General features: G+C 56.2%; 1 protein-coding gene and 1 long non-coding RNA gene across 5 annotated transcripts in view; one reads left to right on the top strand and one right to left on the bottom strand.

The window, feature by feature from the left end:
- CD6 (CD6 molecule) overlaps positions 1-19,107 on the top strand; it is a 43,363-nt gene extending 24,256 nt beyond the window's left edge. The window contains exons 2-13 of one of the 4 annotated variants that reach the window (XM_012522764.3): positions 4,483-4,551; positions 5,481-5,828; positions 6,472-6,783; positions 7,476-7,778; positions 10,041-10,106; positions 11,507-11,647; positions 11,932-12,027; positions 13,079-13,201; positions 14,655-14,726; positions 15,008-15,199; positions 15,493-15,594; positions 16,140-19,107. In XM_012522764.3, coding sequence (XP_012378218.1) covers positions 4,483-4,551; positions 5,481-5,828; positions 6,472-6,783; positions 7,476-7,778; positions 10,041-10,106; positions 11,507-11,647; positions 11,932-12,027; positions 13,079-13,201; positions 14,655-14,726; positions 15,008-15,199; positions 15,493-15,594; positions 16,140-16,204 — 1,889 coding nt within the window. In that variant the 3' untranslated portion in view covers positions 16,205-19,107. Of the gene's footprint in view, positions 1-4,482; positions 4,552-5,480; positions 5,829-6,471; positions 6,784-7,475; positions 7,779-10,040; positions 10,107-11,506; positions 11,648-11,931; positions 12,028-13,078; positions 13,202-14,654; positions 14,727-15,007; positions 15,200-15,489; positions 15,595-16,139 lie in introns of all 4 variants that reach the window. The other 3 variants (XM_023587208.2, XM_012522821.3, XM_012522791.3) reach the window with 3 other exon arrangements.
- LOC105745546 (uncharacterized) overlaps positions 11,317-20,271 on the bottom strand; it is a 63,717-nt gene continuing 54,762 nt past the window's right edge. The window contains exons 2-3 of the long non-coding RNA XR_001118237.4: positions 12,189-12,379; positions 11,317-11,632 (exon numbers count right to left, since the gene is read on the bottom strand). This is a non-coding gene — a long non-coding RNA (uncharacterized lncRNA). The remainder of the gene's footprint in view (positions 11,633-12,188; positions 12,380-20,271) is intronic.

Below are 20,271 nucleotides of genomic sequence, written 5' to 3'. Positions count from 1 at the left end.
ACCTGGGGAGACAAAAGGAGAGGACCAGGTCCCATTTTCTCAGGGTCTGTGCAAGCAGCCCTTCAGTGCTATCTTTTGTTATTATTATTATTATGTTATCAACTATAGTTTGTGGTTTACATTAGGGTCCCTGTTTGTGTTGCACAGTCTTATAGTTTATTTTATTTTTAAAAGATACTTAGGTTACACAAATGTCACATAAAAAATATAGGGGGTTCCCATATGCCCTGCTCCCCACACCTCCCACATTTTCCCACATTAACGGCATCCGTCATCAGTGTGGTACATTCATTCATTGTAATTGATGAACACATTTTGGAACACTGCCACTAAACATGGATTATAGTTTACATTGTAATTTATACTCTCTCCCGCATAGTTCTGTAGGTTATGGCATGATATATAATGGCTTACATCTGTCGTTGCAATGTCATTCAGGACAATTCCCAAGTCCTGAAGATGCCCCCATATTACATCTGTTTTCCCTCTCCCTGCCCTCAGAACCTCCAGTGGTCACTGCCTCCACATCATTGATATAATTTCTTCCATTGCTAGAATCACAAGAACTCTATAGTAGAATACCAGTAAGTCTACTTTAGTCCACAGTTCATTCCCCAATCCCCTTCAAGACTTTCATTCTTTCAGTCCTCCCAAAGTCTCCTTCACTTCATCTTCCTTGGGAATCTTCCAGATACACTGTCAGAGGTCCTGTCCCCTCCTGGCAGGGCAGGGGGTCTGCTTGGGAATGGCCTGAAAAGACTGGCTCCTGCCTGGGCTGGAGAAAGCTCTCCCACCCGCACCCCGCCCACCGCTGCTTCCTCCCCATCTCCCCACCTCGGAAACCATTCCCCTCCTTTCCTTCCCCCTCTTGGTCCATAACTTTCCAGAATGTGGAGCCCACCGTGAGATGATTTTTAGATGCACGCCATTGAATTTCAGGTGGTAAATGGACTTAGTGTTAAATAGCACTGAGTCCCATGATGAGAAAAGAAACTTATTTTATTTTAATCATCAGTCCTTCTCATCCTGTCAAGGAGGTGGTGTGTCTTCTAACATCTCTAACAGGGCTTAATCTTTAGTATACGTATTTTTATAATTATCTTCTATTTTAGGCAAACTACAAAAAGGTCTTCTATGTTTTAGTATTTTCTTATTTTTCGCACTTTTATGTGTGTACTCTATTGTACATAAATGGAATTCTGCCACACATGACTTTTTTTAAGTGCAGCCTTTTAATCTTTGCCTTTGATTGCTCGCTGCCTCTCTCTCTTCTGCTCAAGTTGCACCCCGTGAAGCTGGCCCCGCTCTGCCCTTCCCCTTCCCCTGAAGCCCACCCCTTAATTGACCCGTTTTAATAACCCAGTTGTGTTGTTCCTTATCTTTTTCCATCTTCATATAAATATACTAACAGTTCACAGGAGGCAGTTTGTGGGATTTTTGGTGCTATTGTTTTACAAAAGTTGTGTCATATTGTATACTCTTCTCAGCATTTAGCTTTCCTCACTTGACACAGCATGGAAATCCCTCCAGCTGGCGCGGGCCCGTTTTGTTCTTTATAAAAGTTGCATGGGATGCCGCACTGTAGTTGGATCACAATTGATTCTGCCGGTCCCCACAGCTGGACATTCAATATTTTGCCTTCAAACAAGTCAGGATTGAACACCGTTCTGCTCCGGCATCTGAAGGCTGTGAAGCAAGTTCTCAGGGAAGGGCGAAGGTTCCTTTTTAAATAAATTTATTGCAGCAAAAAAGCGATCAGTTTAAAGACAAGTGTGGAGCCCAGGTGCTGCGGTGGCCGGGGCAAAGGTGGCTGTGATGTCTGGGGAGACCCATTCCGTGCCCCCTCCCGCTCCCAGGACCTCGGGTGGGAGGGTACTTCTGTTTTGTCCCCCCAGCACCTACCGCTGGGCTACAGGAGGAGTAAGTGCCCGTGGCAGAGAAAACGAAGCCCTGGAGGACATCTGCCATCAGTAAACTGCCTTGGGGAGAGCTGTCCTTGGGCACGGCAGCTCCCGCTCCCGGTCCCGTTCATTCAATCCGTCACAGACAGGGTGTGGGCCATCCTGGGGGACACAGGGCTAAGCCGGCCCCGGGCCCCTCCCTTCAGGGATTTCAGCCTAAGAGGAAGCAGGTGTGTCTATGCATAAGGAAGCGGATTCCCAGCCCCAGAGGGAATGCAGCCAGGCAGAGCGGAGGCAGACCCCGAGATGCAGGGTTCAGCTAGAGCCGCCCCCACAGACAGTCGCCCCCCACCACAATCACACACAGAAACACACTTACACACACAGCACACACATGTCCAACCACACTCACAACCATGCTCACACACATATAATCACACAGCCACACATATACAATCACACACCCCCACGTTCACATCACACACGTAAACACCATCACACCCACACACATACACACAGCCACACTCACACAATCATACAAACACAAAATCACACCCAGACACAGTCCCACACACAATCACATTCACTCACACACACTGCCATACTCCCGCAGAGTCACACGCAGGTATGCTCTCACTCAAACACAACCACACACAAATCACACTCAAACACAGTCCCACATGCACAAAATTGCACTCTCTCTCTCACACACACACACACACACAGGCGGCAGCCAGCATCCTGGACTCTCCCCCAGTGCACAAAGAAATATTGAAAGCCGCAGCAGCGCTCTGGGGCGGTTGCTGTGGGAACCAGGATTTTGAAATCCTAACTCGCAGGTGTCTGAAGTCTTGCTCTGAATATTACATTAGCCGCGGAGTTTGTGCTCTGAATTCTGTTGTTTCCACCTCGGGGGTCAGGCTGTGTAGCTGAGGGGGGTTAGTGAGGCTGGGCTCTGAGGGCCCCTGTGCTTCCTGCCTGGGTGATGGAGTACCCCAGACAGATGCTTGTAGGACGACTGTGCCTGCAGTGGTGTGTGTGTGTGTGCGTGCGCTCACATGCTCACACTCATCTGGGTGTGAGTCCAGGGGAGGCTATGAGGATGTGTCGCAGCCTGGCTGAATTCTTCAGCCTCTGTATCAGTCAGGCCAGGCTTGGCTAGGGTAACGAGCACGCCCCACACACTTCATGTTTGACCCAGTAAAGGCTTCTTGCTCACACAAAATCTGAGCTGGGCCAACATGCCCCTGCATCTTGCAGCTGTTGCATCCAGAGCACATGGCCTCTAACGCCTCAACGATAGGAAAGAAGGAGATGGAGGAGGCTCCCAGCCCCTCCTGGCCTGGCTCAGAAGCGGCGTGTGTCCTTCTGCCTAGATCTCAGTGGCCCCACGTAACGGCACGAGAGGCCAGGAATGTAGGGAAGCTCGTCTGTGAGCACACTGGTCCCTGCCACAGCCTTCCTTTGTGTTTCTGCAACCCAGAGCCTTCTGGCCAAGAGCAAAGCCAATCCCTTGAAGACAGTTTGTATCCTGGTTCTGCCACTTGCTAGCTGGGTGGTCAGGGTCCCAAGAAGAAAACAGGGGACACACTCAGTAGAGGAGCTTATTTAGGAAGGGGCTGTTTACAAAGGATAGCACAGCAATCGGGGGCTGGGAGCAGCTCATGCCACCCTGGACCCATGAAGACTAGGCCCGGGAGAATGCAGTCATGGAGAGGCAATCACCTTGAGAGGCCTGGCGACCTTCAGATGAGGAATACAGCTCACAGGGAGAGACCCAGGGGAGTAAACACCTCCACTTCACTCTCTTCCCTCCCTCCGACATCTGCTGGGGCTCCCCATTGTCTGAACCCAACAGATGCCAAAGAGCCCAGGAAGATATTTAGTCCAAACCGGTCAGCCTCCTGGGGCAGAGCAGACAGCGGCTTTGGAGTAACAGATGGATGCTACCTGGCGTGGGCAATCGATTCAATTCTTAGGGCCTCTGATTCCTAATCTGTAAAACAGGAATGCCAGCACCTACCTCATTTTGTTGTTAAAGACAAATGGAATAATTCACGCAAGACCTGGCATATCATAAGCTCTCGGCAAATGATCGTGTCTCAGTGTTGGAAAGCCCTTGGCAATCCGATGGTTCCCAACCCGCAGTGTGTCGATCATTCTAAAGTCCAATAGGAAATGCTCAAACAAATATCCAGACAAAATTGTTTATACTAATAACCATTTTTTAAAGCTTCTTCTGCATGTCAGGTATTTTACAGATATACTCTCCTTTTAGCCTTGTAATACCCTCCCAAGTATTATGGCCAAGACATTGGGAGTCTGGCTGAGGGAGGTAAAGTGGATTTGACTCCCAAATCCACAATCATTCCTCCCTGCTCCACTAGAAGGTTTGTAGGACGCTGCAACTCCAGAGTTTGAGGATTTTCCTTACCTTCAAGGGAGGCAAATGCATGAAAGGTCCAGGACCATGTCCTTCCAAAGGCCCCTTAGAGCCGTGCAGGCTCCAGAAAGCACCCCCTGCCCACACCGCCCAGGCCTGAGCTCACTTGTGCTCATGGTGACTGCTGGTTGATTGCAGGTCACTCATCTCCAGCCCCATCCGGCCAGCTCAATGCCAGCAGTGCAGCCAGCCAGCTCCCGGAGCCAGGTGAGGAGACAGTCCTTCTGGGGTCGCCTGGGTGATGGGAAAGGGACATTACTTCTGGGGTAGCAGGGAGCCTCCCTGACTTCAGACAAAGCTTCTTTTCTCTGGCATCAGTGTCTGAACTTCCACTGTTAGATGCCCTTTGAGGTCCTAGAATTACCATTTTCCTCGGCCACTGATAAAATGTCATACACGGGGGCAAGGTATACAGCAAGCACTTTAAAAGGGGATTTATTGAGAACAAGCTAGAGAACCCTGGGTGGGGTAGTAAGGTCTCCCCCAGGTGGGCTTTCCACGGACTAAATACCTACTTAAGGACCTATTCTGTACAAGGCTGTGCTAGGCAATGGGGTGTGATCCTGGGCAAAAATGGACAAGTGTCCCCAAAGACAGGGCTGCCGTCAGCAGAAGCAGCCTGTCTTCATCCCCAGTCACCAACCCCAGCTGTCTCCCCATGTCCGTCCTCCAGGGTTCCCCCTCACCTTGCCAGCTCCCACCATAGCACCCTCTCAGAGAAGCAGAGGGGTCTGGGAGGGGAAGCGTGGCACCCACTGTGCCAGCGCCTTTGAACTCAGAACTCTGCTCTTCTTTCATGCCAGGGTATCCCTGAAGGCAGAGGCAAGAGAGAGGGGTTTGTGAGGACTCCTGATTCTGTCACCCCCAACTTGACCGCTAGCGTCACCCCTGTGTCCCACCCTTTCTTGACTGTAAGGAGAACCAGAAGGGGCAGTTATTACAGGGGGGCTGGCAGATGAGTCAGCCCAGCCCCATTTTGCAGACGGGAAGGTTGAGAATCAGAGAGGGGGAGGGCACTGTCCGAGGTCAGGCAGCAGATCAGCAGGAGAGCCCCGGGCAGCTGCCCAGCCCCCTGGCCCCAGGGATGGGCAGAGAGTCCACTCCTCCAAGGCCTCAGTAGGCGTCTGGCATTCCAGGGCAGCGGCTGGGGGTCCGCCTGGTGAACGGGAGCAGCCGCTGCAGCGGGACGGTGGAGGTCCGGCTTCAGGCATCCTGGGAGCCCGCGTGCGGGGCGCTCTGGGGCAGCCGCGCCGCCGAGGCCGTGTGCCGCGCGCTGGGCTGCGGCGGGGTGGAGGCGGCCGCGCAGCCGTCCTCGCCGACCCCCGAGTGGCCCTGGCCCGCCGCGGGGAACGCCAGCAGGGAACCGAACGCCACGCGGCTCCCGGCGCCCGCCGTCTGGTGCAGCGGCCCGGAGTGGCGGTTCTGCGAGGTGCTGGACCACGCCTGCGGCGGCGACGGGAAGCCCGCGCAGGTCACCTGTGCAGGTAGGAGCCGGGCCCGTCTGTCCCGCCCCTCAGGCCTTCAGTCACTGCTCTGCGCTCTGGTCCCCAGCCCTGGCCAAAGCCTAGCTCTCAGGACCTCCAACCCAGCTCCCACTCCCAGGCACAAAGCCCGTGGCACTGCATCTTCCATTCGCTCAGATCTGGCCTCCAGCTCTGCCCACTTCGTGCCCAGTCCAAACTGGGTCCCTAGCGCCACTGACTGGTGCGGCCCACCACCCCTTCCCCACCTACTGCAATCTGCTGGGTCGCTCCCCTGCCCCAGCCCTGCTCTCGCAGCCCCGCCCACCAGGTCTCTAGTCCCTCTCACCAGCCTACTGGGTGCTCAGCTTCACTCCCCGGGGCCCTACTCCTGACCGGCTCCCCGCAGTCCTGCCCCCTGGCCTTAGCCCCGCCCACCGGACTAGTCCCTCCCACAGGTTAACGCCCACCAGGTCTCCAGCCCCGCCCCTGGATCCCCAGTCTTCCCCTGTCCCCCAGCTCTGCCCTCAGGTTCCACTCCTCCCCGGTCCACAGCCTCGCCTACAACTATCTTGCACAGTCCCCACCCCTACTCCCCCTTTTTCCTGCGTCCTCTGCCCCGCCACCCACAAACTCCTCCCCTGCGGTCCCCCACGCCCACCCCCAGAGAACCGCGCCCTGCGCTTGGTGGATGGTGGAAGCCGCTGCGCCGGCCGCGTGGAGATGCTGGAGCGCGGCGAGTGGGGCTCAGTGTGCGACGACGCGTGGGACCTGCAGGACGCCCACGTGGTGTGCAGGCAGCTGCGCTGCGGCTGGGCCGTGCAAGCCCTGCCCGGCTTGCACTTCGCCCCGGGTGGGGGGCCCATCCACCGGGACGCCGTGAACTGCTCCGGGGACGAGGCCTACCTGTGGGACTGCCCGGGGCGCCCCGGAGAGCACTACTGCGGCCACAAGGAGGACGCGGGCGTGGTGTGCTCAGGTCAGTGGGCTGCGTCGTCCAACCTGGGGTGGCCCGCAGGTGCCTACGGAGGACCTCCGGGGTGCAGCCTGGAGTTAAGGCTGGAGGGATGGTCCCGGGGCCTGGGAAGGTCACAGTGGCCGAGGGGAGATGAGACCCAGATAAAAATAATTCAAATACCCTAAGAAAGGCAGTCAGGTCCAGTTTAGAAGAGCAAGCTGTCCAGAGGGGAGGGATAAGCCCACCCACCTCCCGGAGGTGGTGACACCACGGGGGGGGCACTCTTCCTAGCGGGAGGTGGTCATGTGGTCAGAGCAGTACACTTGGTGGGGGTGGGGGGTGCGTGGGGGGCTAGAGGCAGGGCTGAGAGTCCATGGGGTTTCCAGCTCAGGAATCACTTGGGGTCTCATGAAAACATGGATTCTGATTCAGTAGATCTGGAATGGGACTCCAGAGTCTGCGTATCTAACAAGGCCCCAAGTGATGCTGACACTGCAGGCCCCTGGGCCACACTTGGCGTCGCAGGGATGGCAGGTGCCGCAGCAGGGTCAGAGCAGATGGGGCAGAGGAGAGGGAGGGGCAGGAAGGAGGATGCACGGGCTCTAGAGACCCACGACGTGTGTATCTGCATCCATGGGTCTGGGATGACGGGGGTTTTGGACCAAAGGATCCCCAGCTGACTCGGATCCCCCCCCTCTGTCCCTCCCCTGCAGAGCACCAGTCCTGGCGTCTGACGGGGGGCACTGACTCTTGCGAGGGGCAGGTGGAGGTCCACTACCAGGGAGTCTGGAACACGGTGTGTGACAGCGTGTGGTACGACCCCGAGGCCAAGGTGCTCTGCCGGGCCTTGGGCTGCGGGACCCCAACCGAAAAGCCCAAGGGGCTGCCTCACTCCCTGTCGGGCAGGATGTACTACTCATGCACGGGAGAGGAGCCTGCCCTCTCCCACTGCTCCTGGAGGTTCAACAATTCCAATCTCTGCAGCCAGTCGCTGGCGGCCAGAGTCCTCTGCTCAGGTATCTCCCCCATCCTCCCCTCCAGGGTTAGATTGGGATTTCCACTGGGGACCCTCTCCAAAGAAGCTGAACCCCAGTGACCATGGCTTGGATTCCAGTGGGAATGGCATATACTGGGTTAAGGGTCGCCATTGCCTTCACCATGCCCAGGCACCCCAGATGCTCAACTCAACCCTAGAATCATGAATCAACTATGTACTAAGGTTTTATGAAATGTGAAACAGTGGTCCCTGGTGACAGGACTGGCTTGGGAGATGAAACCAACTTGCCGCCCCAGGGCTGGCATTCATAGTGAAATAATACTAGGAGACTAATTCACTATCAGCTACCCCTGCCTGGAGCCCTCATCCTTGCCAGGTGTCGCCAAGCATCTGATTTATCTTATTTCAGCTAAGGCTCAGCCCCACTTGGAGATGGGTCCTACTCTATGTCACCGAATCTAAAATGGCATTGATTATAACTCACATCATTATTATTATTATTTTTAAATATTTATTTATTATTATTATTTTTAATTACATTAAAAAATATATATGAGGTCCCATTCAACCCCACCGCCCCCGCCCCCCACTCCCCCCACAGCAACACTCTCTCCCATCATCGTGATACATCCATTGCACCTGGTAAGTTCATCTCTGAGCATCACTGTACCCCATAGTCAATGGTCCACATCATAGCCCAGACTCTCTCACGTTCCATCCAGTGGGCCCTGGGGGGATCTACAGTGTCCCGTAATTGTCCGTGAAGCACTATCCAGGACAACTCCACGTCCCGAAAACGCCTCCACATCTCATCTCTTCCTCCCGTTCCCCACACCCAGCAGCCCCCATGGCTACCGTTCCAACACCCATTCCACATTTTCTCTGTGGACATTGGATTGGTTGTGTCCATTGCACACCTATGTCAAGTGAGGGCTTAGATTGCACATGGGTACTGGATGCACTCTTCCCGCTTCTAGTTGTAGACACTCTAGGCTCCATGTTGTGGTGGTTGACCTTCTTCAACTCCATGTTAGCTGAGTGGAGTAAGTCCAATAAGTCAAAGTGTAGGAGCTGAAGTCTGTTGAGGCTCTGGGCCTGGGTGTCATATTATCAGTCCAGAGATTCAAATCCCCTACATATATCTTAAACCCAGCACCAACTACAATTCCAATAAAGTAGCATGCAAGTCTTGTGAAAAGAGATCCCCTCTGAGTCCATTTCCATCACGCAGAAACACCAGCTCCAAAGAAGGGCCATCTGTCATGGCAGTGAACCCCTTCTGCCATGACCATAGAACCCGTGGGTCTCTTTATCCCTCAAAAGAACCAATACCTGGGGTTGTATCTACCTTATCTGTCTCTTAGACTCTTAGACTCTGTTCAGTTGTACATAGGGGTATTCCTTCTGACAACCTCCAGACTCTTTTTTAGAGACTCACAGCCTTATAATCTCATTTCTCCTTTCCATTTCCCCCTTACATTAGGTCAAACCGCTTCCTGAAGTCATGTTATTATATGTAGACAGGTATATTCTGCTGTTCCGCATTGAATCTTTAATTCAAGGTCATTCACATCATTATTTTGTGTGCCATGAAGAAAGAAAAAAAAAGTAACCTCTGGGCATGCCATCAGTTACAACCTTCATCCCGATTTCAGAGGGGTTTGAATGTGAAAAGAGTCAGAGTGTCAGACCTGGAGAAGCATGATATTAGGTCTCCATGCAGTTCAGGTGTTTGGCGATGAATTCCAGCCCTGCCATTTTCCAGCTGGGTGGCTTTGGGCAGTCCCCTTGACCTTCAGGGCTTCTGTGCCCTCAGCCCTCAATATGTGGATGCTGATACCAGGCACCTTGCAGAGTTGCTGGGAAATCAGATGAAAAACAAACAAACAAACAAGAGATTTGGTAAACTCCAGCCCTTAACCTAACAAATGGCAATTCTGATCGTGATAATGACGATAATGTCAGCTCCCCACCTCTTGAGGCTGAAGAACAAACAGGTGCCTGAAGGGGAGATGGATTTGTGGCCCACAGCAGGTGATGCAGAGGGGAGGGATAATTCTTCTATTAGCCCCTTCCTCTAGGCAGAGATCCTTCCCAGCATTTAATCCATGAGCTCTTCCTCATGGTGTGGGGGCGGGGTGGGGGCAAATTTCCTTGGCCATGTGTTCCAGATGGAAACTCTGCGCTCAGTTCCAGGTCACTTTTCAGTTTCTAACACAAAGCTTGGCACACAGAAGGTGTTCAGTAAATAGTTAAATGAACACGTGGTGTTCTCTGACAGGTTCCCGGCGTCTACACAACCTGTCCACTCCTGTAGTTCCCACAGATCTCCAGCCAGTCACTGTAGGTGAGTATTGTGGGGTGCACAGCCTCTCGGAGGAGAGGGCGTGGGCACATGCATGCATGCATATGTGCGTGCATACATGTATGTGTGCCTGTGTGTGCATGTGGGTGTGTGCCTATGTGCATACAAGTGGGTGTGCATGTGTGCGCGTACATGTGTGTGCATGCATGCCTGTGGGCCTGCACGTGTGTGTATGCATGTGTCTGATTGGGAGGGGCCTGCTGGTGTGTCCTCCCACCCCCCGCCTCCAGCTGTGGGCTTGTCTCCTTGGGGCTCTCCCGGTGCCCGGCATTCCTCCCACTCCCCTCCAGCACAGCAGCCCCCCAGCTCACTGCCTCCTGATCTGTGGACAGGGGTCCTCTCCACACTCTCCTGTAGGGGAGGAGGGGAGCTGAGCTGGAGAGAGAGCTGGAGCTGTTCCCACTTCTGGTGAATACCTCCTCAGGCTGGGAGTGATCCTGGCCCAGCCAGGTGATGGGGGCCTGGGATAGCAGCCATTGTGTTTAGACTGTTCCCGGCACTGTGCCCAGCCCTTTAGAGCCATTTCCCCCAACCCTTTAGTCCTCCCAGCAGCCCGATGGGGGAGGGTCACGATATCCCTTATACTGAAGCCGAGGCTCAGAGCAGGAATGGCAGCCAGCGAGTGCCAGGCTGGTCTGTGCAGCCAAGGCTCTGGACTGCAGATTCTGGATGACCGGCCAGCTTGATGGGCATTGGGGCAGCCTCCTGAGGTCCACACCTCAGCTCTGCCGCTTGCTAGCTGTAAGCTCTGCCCTCACCCCTGCCCTCCCCAAGCCCGTGACGGCCAGGAAGGAAGGCCCTGGCTACCGAAAGGAGGTCCAGCTCTCCTGGTTGCTCACTCGCCAGGGGTGGCTCCGAGTCACCTGCTCTGGAAAGCAGGTGGGACTCCTCTGCTGGGACCCCTCCTGCAGAGAATTAGGTGGTCCTGGCTGGGACCTGACCATATCTCGGTCACAGCAGGCATCTGCCCATACTGGAAGGGGCCTGTGGTCAGCCGCCCCACTAGACGGAGCCCCTCAAGGCCTGCAATGGTGCCGTCATATTCATAGCTTCAGGGCCTGGTACCTGCACACAATGGACACTCAATAATTGTCCGATAAATCAAGACTAAATATGGTTGAAAAGGGAGAGAGATCCCTGTGGGCTCGTGGCCAGGGGAAAGTTTCAGGCAGTAAATTCATTCCATCAATAATTCATTCATTCAATATGCATTTATTGAGTACCTACTATATACCAAGTGTCTAAAACCAGACGGGAAATTTTGAAAAAAGAAGGGGAGGAAGGTCAAAAGGGAGAGTGGATTAGCTCCAGAGGGGATGGAGAGACAAGTAGAGCAAGGAGAAGCCTAAGCCCATTCCTCTTCATCATTTTTTTTTTTCCAGAATCTTCTTTGACGGTGAAAACGGTGGACAAAGGATCTCAGGAACTGATGCTTTTCATCTTCTGTATCATTCTGGGAATTCTTCTCCTTGCCTCACTCATTTCCATGACCTGCCTCCTCTTGAAAGCTAAAGGAAAATACGGTAGGTGCTGAGTTCTGGGATGCAGGGGGCAGGCCTGGGCCAGGAAGGGCTGGAGGCAGGACCTCCCAGGCACCTGTGAACCCCGGCAGGAGTCCACCCACTCTGCGCCCTGGGGTGCCTCCTGATGGGGAGGATTTTCTCAGCAGGTCCAGCAGACAAGGCCTCACCCAATTGGGCCCCAAGGCAGGGTTTGGGGTGAGGAGGGAGGTCTTAGTGAAAACAGAACCAGGTAGACTGGGAGAGGGCAAAAATGACTTGTAGACTCTCTGCCTCCCCTCCTTCAGCCCCTGTTATGGTGAATCACCAGCACCAACCCACCACCACCCCAGCAGGGATCAATAGCTACCAAGAGGTCCCCATCACCATCCCCAAAGAAGAAGGTAGGATGGCACCCATCCTGGGGGTGGGGCGGGCAGGGAGGACAGGAAGGCTGCACCCCCTGCAGGCTCAGTACTGCTGAGGTCACAGCAGTACCCCAGCTGGAGATCAGACCTGCCCCTGGAGCAGGTCACCCCTCTCTCTGGGCAGGCAGATGACCTACCAGTTCAGTTGTCCTTGCACTTGAGCTTCTGGGTCAGTACCAGCCAGCAGGTTTTTGGATCTTGGTTCTCAGGGGACAGCTCCCCTCTGCTAATGCGCTCGCAGGTTCGTGATGTCATCGCCTCTTTCAATCGTCTACCTAGTCAGCCTCCCTGGCTCAGTCAGTTCCTGCCTCCCCCATCAAGATTTTTCCTGGAACATAATTTTATTCATATTTTCTGAGTGAAAAAATTAGTATCATGCTTTTTTAAAAAAAGGATATATGACTACGCACCTCTTGAAATCTTGCAAAAGGGTTTGAATATAGTCACATTTTACTATGCGTATGTGAAACCACTTTATTTGAAGAAGTTCAGGGACATAAAAACTAGTGCAAAACTCAGCCAAATACTATAAACGCTCTTTGCACACAGCGTCTGTATTTTTGAGAAGATAGTAAGAGCACAGCATCCGGCACAAGCCTGTGCACAGAGCAGCTGCTGGTTAAATAGCCTGGCAAAGGGGTCAAGGCTGCCTGCTTCCCTGAGCAGGGTAAATCCCTCTCTGTGCCTCAGTTGCCCGCCTGTCACGGGGGCTACTGAGGCACCTACCTCACAGAGTTATGAGGATTCAATGAAATAATATTTGCAAACCTCGCAACAGCACCTGGCATGTGGTGAATGCCATGCACGTCTTGGTTAAATGAATAAACACTGTTTAGTTCCTTATATTTGAATGGCGAATGGCCCGGAAGGCCCAGACTGGACAGTCCTGGCTGGACAGGGTGGGCCGCCTGGCGCTCTCCTGCCACCCTGCCTCCCTTCCCCGCCATCCACGGCCCCGGCCGCCTCTCCCAGTGCCTTGTCGCCCGCCGTTTTGCCATGCCCCCTCCCCGTTCTGTTCTCTCCCCAGTTCCAAAGCTGCCCGTCCAGGTCCCAGCCCTGGCCCCCGAGGCCTTGGACTCCAGCTCAGACTCGGACTATGAGCACTATGACTTTGGCGCCCAGCCCCCCGTGGCCTTGACCACCTTCTACAGTGAGTGCCTGGGCCCGGGCCCAGCTGCCCGGGGGGCCCTTCGGTAGGCCCCACCTGGTGACCCCACCATGACCTGGGCAGGGCACCCCCTTGTTACCTGCCAGATGGACAGGACGTTTCCAAGGCTGTGAGAACCAGCTCCGTGGCCTGAAGCCCCCTTCCGGGGTCCTCCCTGGCGCCTTCCCTCCATGCTTGCCTCCGGCTGGTCAGTAAGGCCCCGTGGTTGACCTGACCGCCGGGAGGGAGCGGCGAGCGGCGCAGTTCTGATGGCGTCTCACCCGCCTACACCCCTTCTGGGCCCTCGTGCCCTGCTTGACCCCCCACCCCACCCCGCCACTGTTACCACCCCTGCTCTCACACTGCACCCAGCTTTCCTGCTCTCCTCTGCCTGCTGCAGGCGAGGCAGGCCCAGGCAAGGCCGGGGGGGCTGGCCAGACCCGAGAACCCCGCACCTGTTGTGGAGTCACTCACCCGCTGGCCTGAAGTTCCAGCTCTGGAGCCCCACCCTTTGGAAGGTCAAGGGGAGCGTTTGGCCACGAGCGACAGAGACCCCTGCGTGACGGCGGCTGAGAAGGTGGCAGGGGCCCAGACGCCTGCTCCTTGCTGCCCTCCCTAACTTGTCACTTTTGCCCTCTTGGCCCAGAACGACCCGCCCTGGGTCCACAGGCTACCCACACGGAGGGAGAGGGAAGGCGGGTCCCAGGTACCAGGGCTTTCCACTCCTCTTCCCTCTGCCAGAACGTAAACACTGGCTGCAGAGGCGGCGACAGAAGGAGGGAGAGTGGACACTGGGGAGCAGCTGTTTGTCTCTGCCCCCTCTGCTGCCTCGGGGCCCCTGGGGGTGCGTTGCAGCTGATCCACGGCCCAGCATTTGGGAAGCACGGGGTGAGGTGCTCTTAGCACCTGAGAGCCTGAGGCCAGGACTGTAAGAGTCAAAAGACTCTGGGAGTCCAAAATTCTGTGCTATCAAGACTATCGGTGATACTGGAGGTTCAAAAGAACTGACTCCAAGGCCCCAGCAGCTCGCATTCTTAAGATCCTATGAACCCAGGCCTCTCTGACTCCCAAACTGAAGGTGCTGTGGAGCTTGTGGTGCACAGATCCCAGATCACCTGTCTTCCCATCTGGGGGCGCTCCTTGAAGGGGACCCCCTTCTGGCTCTGCCTGCCCAGGCCTGCCAAGATGTGAGGCGAGAACCCGGGACTCTTGATATTTGCCCACAGAGCAGGAGGGGCAGGTGCCCGCATGCTGGCTTCCGAGGAAGCACGAGTCCGGCTCAGTGTGAAAAGGCCAGGCCCCCCATGGTACCTCTGGGGTTGTCCTATCCCCACCCCCCATTCTGCCCCAGATACATCCTTCCAATGTCCGAGGAGACCCCGAGGAGCCCCCGAGGAGCCCCCAGGGACAAGGAGGTTGAGCCTTCAGCCCTGCCCACTGCCCTCTCTGCTTGCAGATTCCCAGAGGCACCGGGTCACAGAGCAGGAGGCCCAGCAGAGCAGGTTCCAGATGCCCCCCTTGGAGGAAGGTAAGTCAGGGTAGGGAGGGCATGGAGGGAGGTGATTAAATGCCACCACAGTATATGGATTTAGTAGCTCGGCCCACTTAGAGAAGCACCAGCAGCAACCTCCTTTGACAGGTACTTTAACAATTCCTATTGGTGGTAAGTTCTTTCTCAAGTCTAACTGAAAGTCCTCTTGCTGCATTGCTTTTCTGTCCTTGCCATTCTCTCTTTCCTAGCCCAGGACTTAAAGAGGTCCATGCCTCCGGGTCCCTCCCTCCTGCCAACCCCTTGACATTGCATTGCAGACCCTCCATCCCCGGGCCCTCAGCACCACCCAAGGAGCAACAGTGGATCCAGCACATCTTCTGGTGAGGACAACTGCAACAACCCCAGCAGCAGGCCTCCTCCATGGACCTCCCAGGAGTTTTCCTTGGAGAGCAGCACCTTCCCGGAGCCGCCTAACTTGGAGCTGGCTGGCCTCCAGGCAGCTGTTTCAGGTAAGCTGGGCCGATGAGGATTCTTGTACTTGTCCCAACCCCACCCTGCAGCCAACCTGGCTGGAGGAAACAGAAGGCTGGACGCCCCAGGAGTCCTTTGAGCAGGCCTAGTTCTGGATTTAGTCCCAGCTCTGCACCCACTTGCTTGGACGAGTCTCCTGCCTTCCCTGGGCCTGCACTTCCTTATTTGCCCAGCCAGGGACCTGGGTTCCCTGAGCCATGGGAGCCTCCACTCTGGCAGTCGAGCTGGCTGTCTCCGGCCAGAGGGTGAGTGGCTCTGGGGTTCCCAGCAGGGCCCTCGGCCGATGACAGCTCCAGCACTTCGTCCGGGGAGTGGTACCAGAACTTCCAGCCACCTCCCCCGCCCCCTTTGGAGGAGCAGTTCGAGTGTCCAGGTACCTGTGGCTGCGGAGGGTTCTGGGAGTGGATGGGTGGGCGGGGGCTCTGGATCGGTTGGATATATTAGTTCTAGGGATGGATGGGGAAAGGAAGAGAGGGAAAGGGATACATGTTTTTGTTTTGTTCTGTTTTAACAAAAAGAGAATATGAGTAGGTAGGGAAAGTGGATGTGGATAAGATGGGAACGGGCTGACTTGGAAGGAAGTGAGCTCCCCATTAATGGAGGCATTCAAGCAGAAACAGCCAGATATCCCCCTGGGAGAGTTTGTTATAGCAGAAGAGCTCCAGGATTCCATCGTCATCACATCCATTGTCATAGCATGGGGGTTTCAGCTGCGAACTAGACAGACAAGGCTCTGCCCCCGTGGCTGGCCTCCTAGAGAGAGGGATGGCAGCGAACGGGGTAATGAAATGGTTTCAGTCAGCATCATGGGGGGATGCAGGGGGAGACCAGACCCCGCTCGGCTCTGCCCCAGGAGACGGGTAAGTCACCGAGGCAACGGCTGTGCTTCCAGCTCACCTGAGCCTCCTGGCCCCACAGGGTCCCCAAGCCCCCAGGCCGACTTCAGCGACAGCGATGACTATGACGACATCGGAGCAGCCTAGACTGAGCCCCGTTGGCCCTGGTGACCCCTTTGGCCTTCTGCTCGACCCACTTCCCCTGCCCACCCCGTCCCCCCTACACTCTTCTCCCTGGGGCCAAGAGGCCTCCCCTGGGGAGAAGAAAGGAAACTTCACACCCTGGACCATTCATTCCCCACCCAACATGCCCTCTCCCTGCACCCAGCAGAGCCTGCTGGCACAGCCCTCCCCCAACTGCAACCAGCAGCCCCGCCCCCCCCGAGGCAGGGGACTGCCTCTGAGAGGTAGTGAGCTCTCCGTCTCAGAGATGAACAAGCAGAGGGTACTCCATCTCTCGGTGGGCTGCATAGAGGAGTTGGACTGGATGACTCCTGAGGCCCCTTCTGATGATCCTCCAGTGTCTGGAGCTCAGAGAGCTCAGGGCCCCGTCCTGTCCCAGGTCTGCCCAGGTGGCCCGTGTGCTAGGGACAGAGGTGGAACGCTGGCTGCTGCAGATCTTCCCTCAAGGCTAGCAGCTGCCCCTGGGCTGGGAGTCCAGCCCGGCCTGGGCCCCGCTGGCTGCCAGCGAGCAGGTGGTCAGCCCTGCTTCTAGAGACTCTCTGAGCCCACCGGGCGCAGCCCCGTTCTGCAGTGACTGTCCCTGGACAGCTGGCCCTTCTTCTGAATTTCCTGAGGTTTATAGGGATGGCCAGGCTTGGCCCCGGCTGGGCCCCAGGAGCCAGGATCTGGAGACCGTGTGGAGACAGGCGCGCGCAGGTGTCCGCACGGGGAGGGCCCAGAGGCTGCCCGGAGCCCCGAGTCCCATCATCTGCGGAGCTCGGCGGGAGGCTCATGATGAACACTGCGTCTGTGCGGTGGCGACCCAGAGCCGGCCGCCCTGGTGGGCGTCTCCAGGGAGAAGCCTGGGCGCTCGGACCAGGCTCTGGTGGCCTCTTCCCAGGGTCCTGAGATGAAAGCGAGTTGCTGAATGACACCGGAGTGTAGAGTGACGAGTCATTGAAATGTTGTAGTACCCAGGCTGCTGCACTCGTGTGCATGCGGGGTGTGGGGTGAGGCGACAATCGGCACCTCCATCTGCTGAGCTGAAAATTTAGGGTGGACTGGAAAACCTCCTGTGGTTCAGGGAGGGGCTACAGGGACCAGGAGAGCCGGGGCCTGGCCCCCTGGAGGTGATGGCCACGTGGACACGGGAGCCCTCTGCGGCCCCCTGCTCTGCTCCACGTGCAGCCCTGGCTCCAGGGGCGTGGCGCTGCGACCCTGAATGCGCTCCAACCTGCACCCCCGAACATTTCCAGAGCGGCGGGGCAGGAGGCTGCGGTGGGGTTCACCTCAGCTCCCTGGTGAAGGGACGGCTGCCCGCAGGGCAGTGAGGAGGAGTGGTGAGGAAGCTGGCAGCTCTGGGGGTTGGGGGACTCCTGCCGAGGAATTCCTTCCACGGCTGAGCTGCAGGGCAGGGCAGGTGGGAGGCTGAGCTGTGGGCTCCCCTCCCCGGAGGGCTGGGCGGGGCCTGTTTTCTGTTCACCTGTCCCAGAGGTGGAGAGAAAGCAGACGCTCTCCAGGGCAACTGCCACAGGATGTGGTTGCCGCTCTGCCAGGCACCCCCCTCCTCGGGTTCTCTGAGCCTGCCCTGGGGCAGGCGGGGGATTCCTAGGGGAGGAGCCACTGCTGGAGGACAGAGCCCCAGGGAGGTTTTTTTGGTCAGAAAGCCTTGGCTTCCAAATCCCTGCTCCCACCTGGCCCTGCTGTGTGGCCTTGGGCAAGCCACCTTCTGTCTCTGAGCCTCTGTAAAGTACTTAGGACAGAAGCAGATGCGTCGTAGGTGGTGCGAGGGTTAGAGGCTTGGCAGTGAGCGCCCCCTCTCCTTGGTCGAGTACTCAACAGAGATATGAGCTCGTGAAAGGAGAAAAGATTTCATGGTTCATGGGGTCTTATAGCATCGGCGCTGGAGGTGGCACAGAAAGGGCAGCTCTCATTTTACAGATGAGGACGCGGGACCAAGGACTTGTCCAAGGTCACCCAGAGCAGCTGAGTCACAATCTAGGCCCTGGGCTCAGACAGGGAGGCCGTGATACCCCCTGCCCTCTGAGTCCTCGGTCACTTCTCCAGCCTCCCCACTGCCCCTCTCCCCCAACCACACACACCAGTCCAGGAGAAATCGGGAAGCTCTGAGAGGTTCCCTCTGCCTGCTCCCAACCCCTGGTCAGCCTGGGGCCCCAGGGTCACTCATGGCAGGGGGCCTTCCTGAAGGCTTGTGTCCAGAAGGACAACCACAAGAACGCCTGCCAGGGCTGGCCTCTGGGGAGGGTGGTGGGGGCTGCTCCCTTGCAGGGCCCTTCCCCATTTCTCCGCCTCTAGGAGACTCAGCCCCGTTTCTTCCTGAGCCGACATGTGCCAGGACCGCCCCCCCAGTGAATGACACCCAGGCTTTGACTGGAAGGCAAGCTGAGCCTGGCAGGGAAGTCACAAACAAACCTCTAACAAGGTTTGAGTCACAAACCTCTAACAAGAGGTTTGCAAAGATTACCAGGTCATAAGACTGTGGCTCCATTCCGATCGACTGAGCAAGCTGACTACATGTGGAAGACAACGTATCTCCCTCCAAGAATGAGCCATATCACCATGAATATGGAGCAGATAAGGACCCTCATCCCTTCCTGGCCATCAAACCCTCCTGCCTTCCAAGAAAACCCTACCTCCTAGCCCACTGCCCCCAAGCTGTGCACAGGAAGAATTCACATTTACAGCCCTTTATTGACCCAAGGCTGTACTCGGGACCCTAACCCCCTCCCCATGAACTAACATTTCCCCGCCTATTGATGTACTGTATAAATGCACATCAGCACCTTCCACCAGTGGGCTGAAGTCTCTCTTCAGAGCCCCTCTGTTGGGAGAGCTTCTCAATAAATTTTCTGCCTGTGGTCATATCAGTTTGCACGTCCCAGTGAGCGCTGTTTTTCTCCAACACAAGCACAAGCCTACCCTTGACTCCCAGGAGACCCTGAGTTACCACCTGCCTCAAAGATCCGGGGAAGAAAAAGAAACGGACATAGCCACTGAAGCCCAATTTCAGAAATTCATTTGGAGGGGGGTCAGGGTACATCTGAGAATGGAGCACCACCACAGATCTGCAAGCAAAGCGTGAGAAAAATGCACAAGGTGCTTAGGGGGGCCCGAGAGCCCCTGACCCAGCCGGGGAGGTGATGTCTGAGCTGAGTCGTAAAGGATGAATAGGAGTTGGCCAAGGAAGCAGAGAGGCCGGGACACTCCAGGGTGATGGGATGTCTTGAGCAAAGGCAGCCAGACACTGCGTGACTTGTGAGGGCCTTTGGTCCTGCCGCTGGGGGGGAGGTGAGGCTGATGGCAGCCGATAATTGCACCAATGCTATTTCATTGGTGAGGGATCTGAGGCCCAGAGAGGATAAGCACAATGCCCAAAGCCAAACAGCTAAATAACAACTGCGCTGGGATTTAAGGCAGGCCATTCAACTGCAGAGTCTGCACGCTTAACCATGGCTCTTCCAGTGGAGATTTGTTCCTGGGCCGAGGAGCCACCCTGCTGGGCATAGCCAGAGTCCCAGCCTAGTTCTGGGATCTGGAGACACCAGGCTGCCTGTCCATCCGTCGGCCTGGGTACCTGAGGCACGCTGAGATGCTGGGCTCGGGAATATAAGGTCCCTCACTGAGGGCTCTCATGTGGGACAAAGCTCTGTGCTGGGCACGGGAGATGCAGAGAGGAAGGAAATGTGGCCCTGGCCCCTGGGGAAGTGGACACGGACTAGGAATTTGCACTTCATCGTCATGGGTGCAACAGCGCGGGTGGCGGTGACGACGGGCAGTAAACAGAGAACACCCAGTGGGAAGCAGCAAAGGCTGCTTGCGCAGAGCCTGCTACACAAGGGAGTCGGCCACCATTCTCTGTGCTTGGCAGAGCCTCAAAGGCAGGCAGAAGAGTGGGAAAGCGTAAGCGTGGACCAAAGGGAAGACTTCAGGTGAGCCCGATTGGAGGCTGCTGGCCTGGGCCGCTGGAGGGGGCAACCAGAAGTGGGGGAGCCTGTGGATTGGTTAAGAGTGCATCTTCAGCTTTCTCTGGT

The sequence above is a fragment of the Dasypus novemcinctus genome, chromosome 10, assembly GCF_030445035.2.
Source record: "Dasypus novemcinctus isolate mDasNov1 chromosome 10, mDasNov1.1.hap2, whole genome shotgun sequence".
Lineage (NCBI taxonomy): Eukaryota > Metazoa > Chordata > Mammalia > Cingulata > Dasypodidae > Dasypus > Dasypus novemcinctus.
This window is presented reverse-complemented; position numbering and strand designations above follow the sequence as displayed.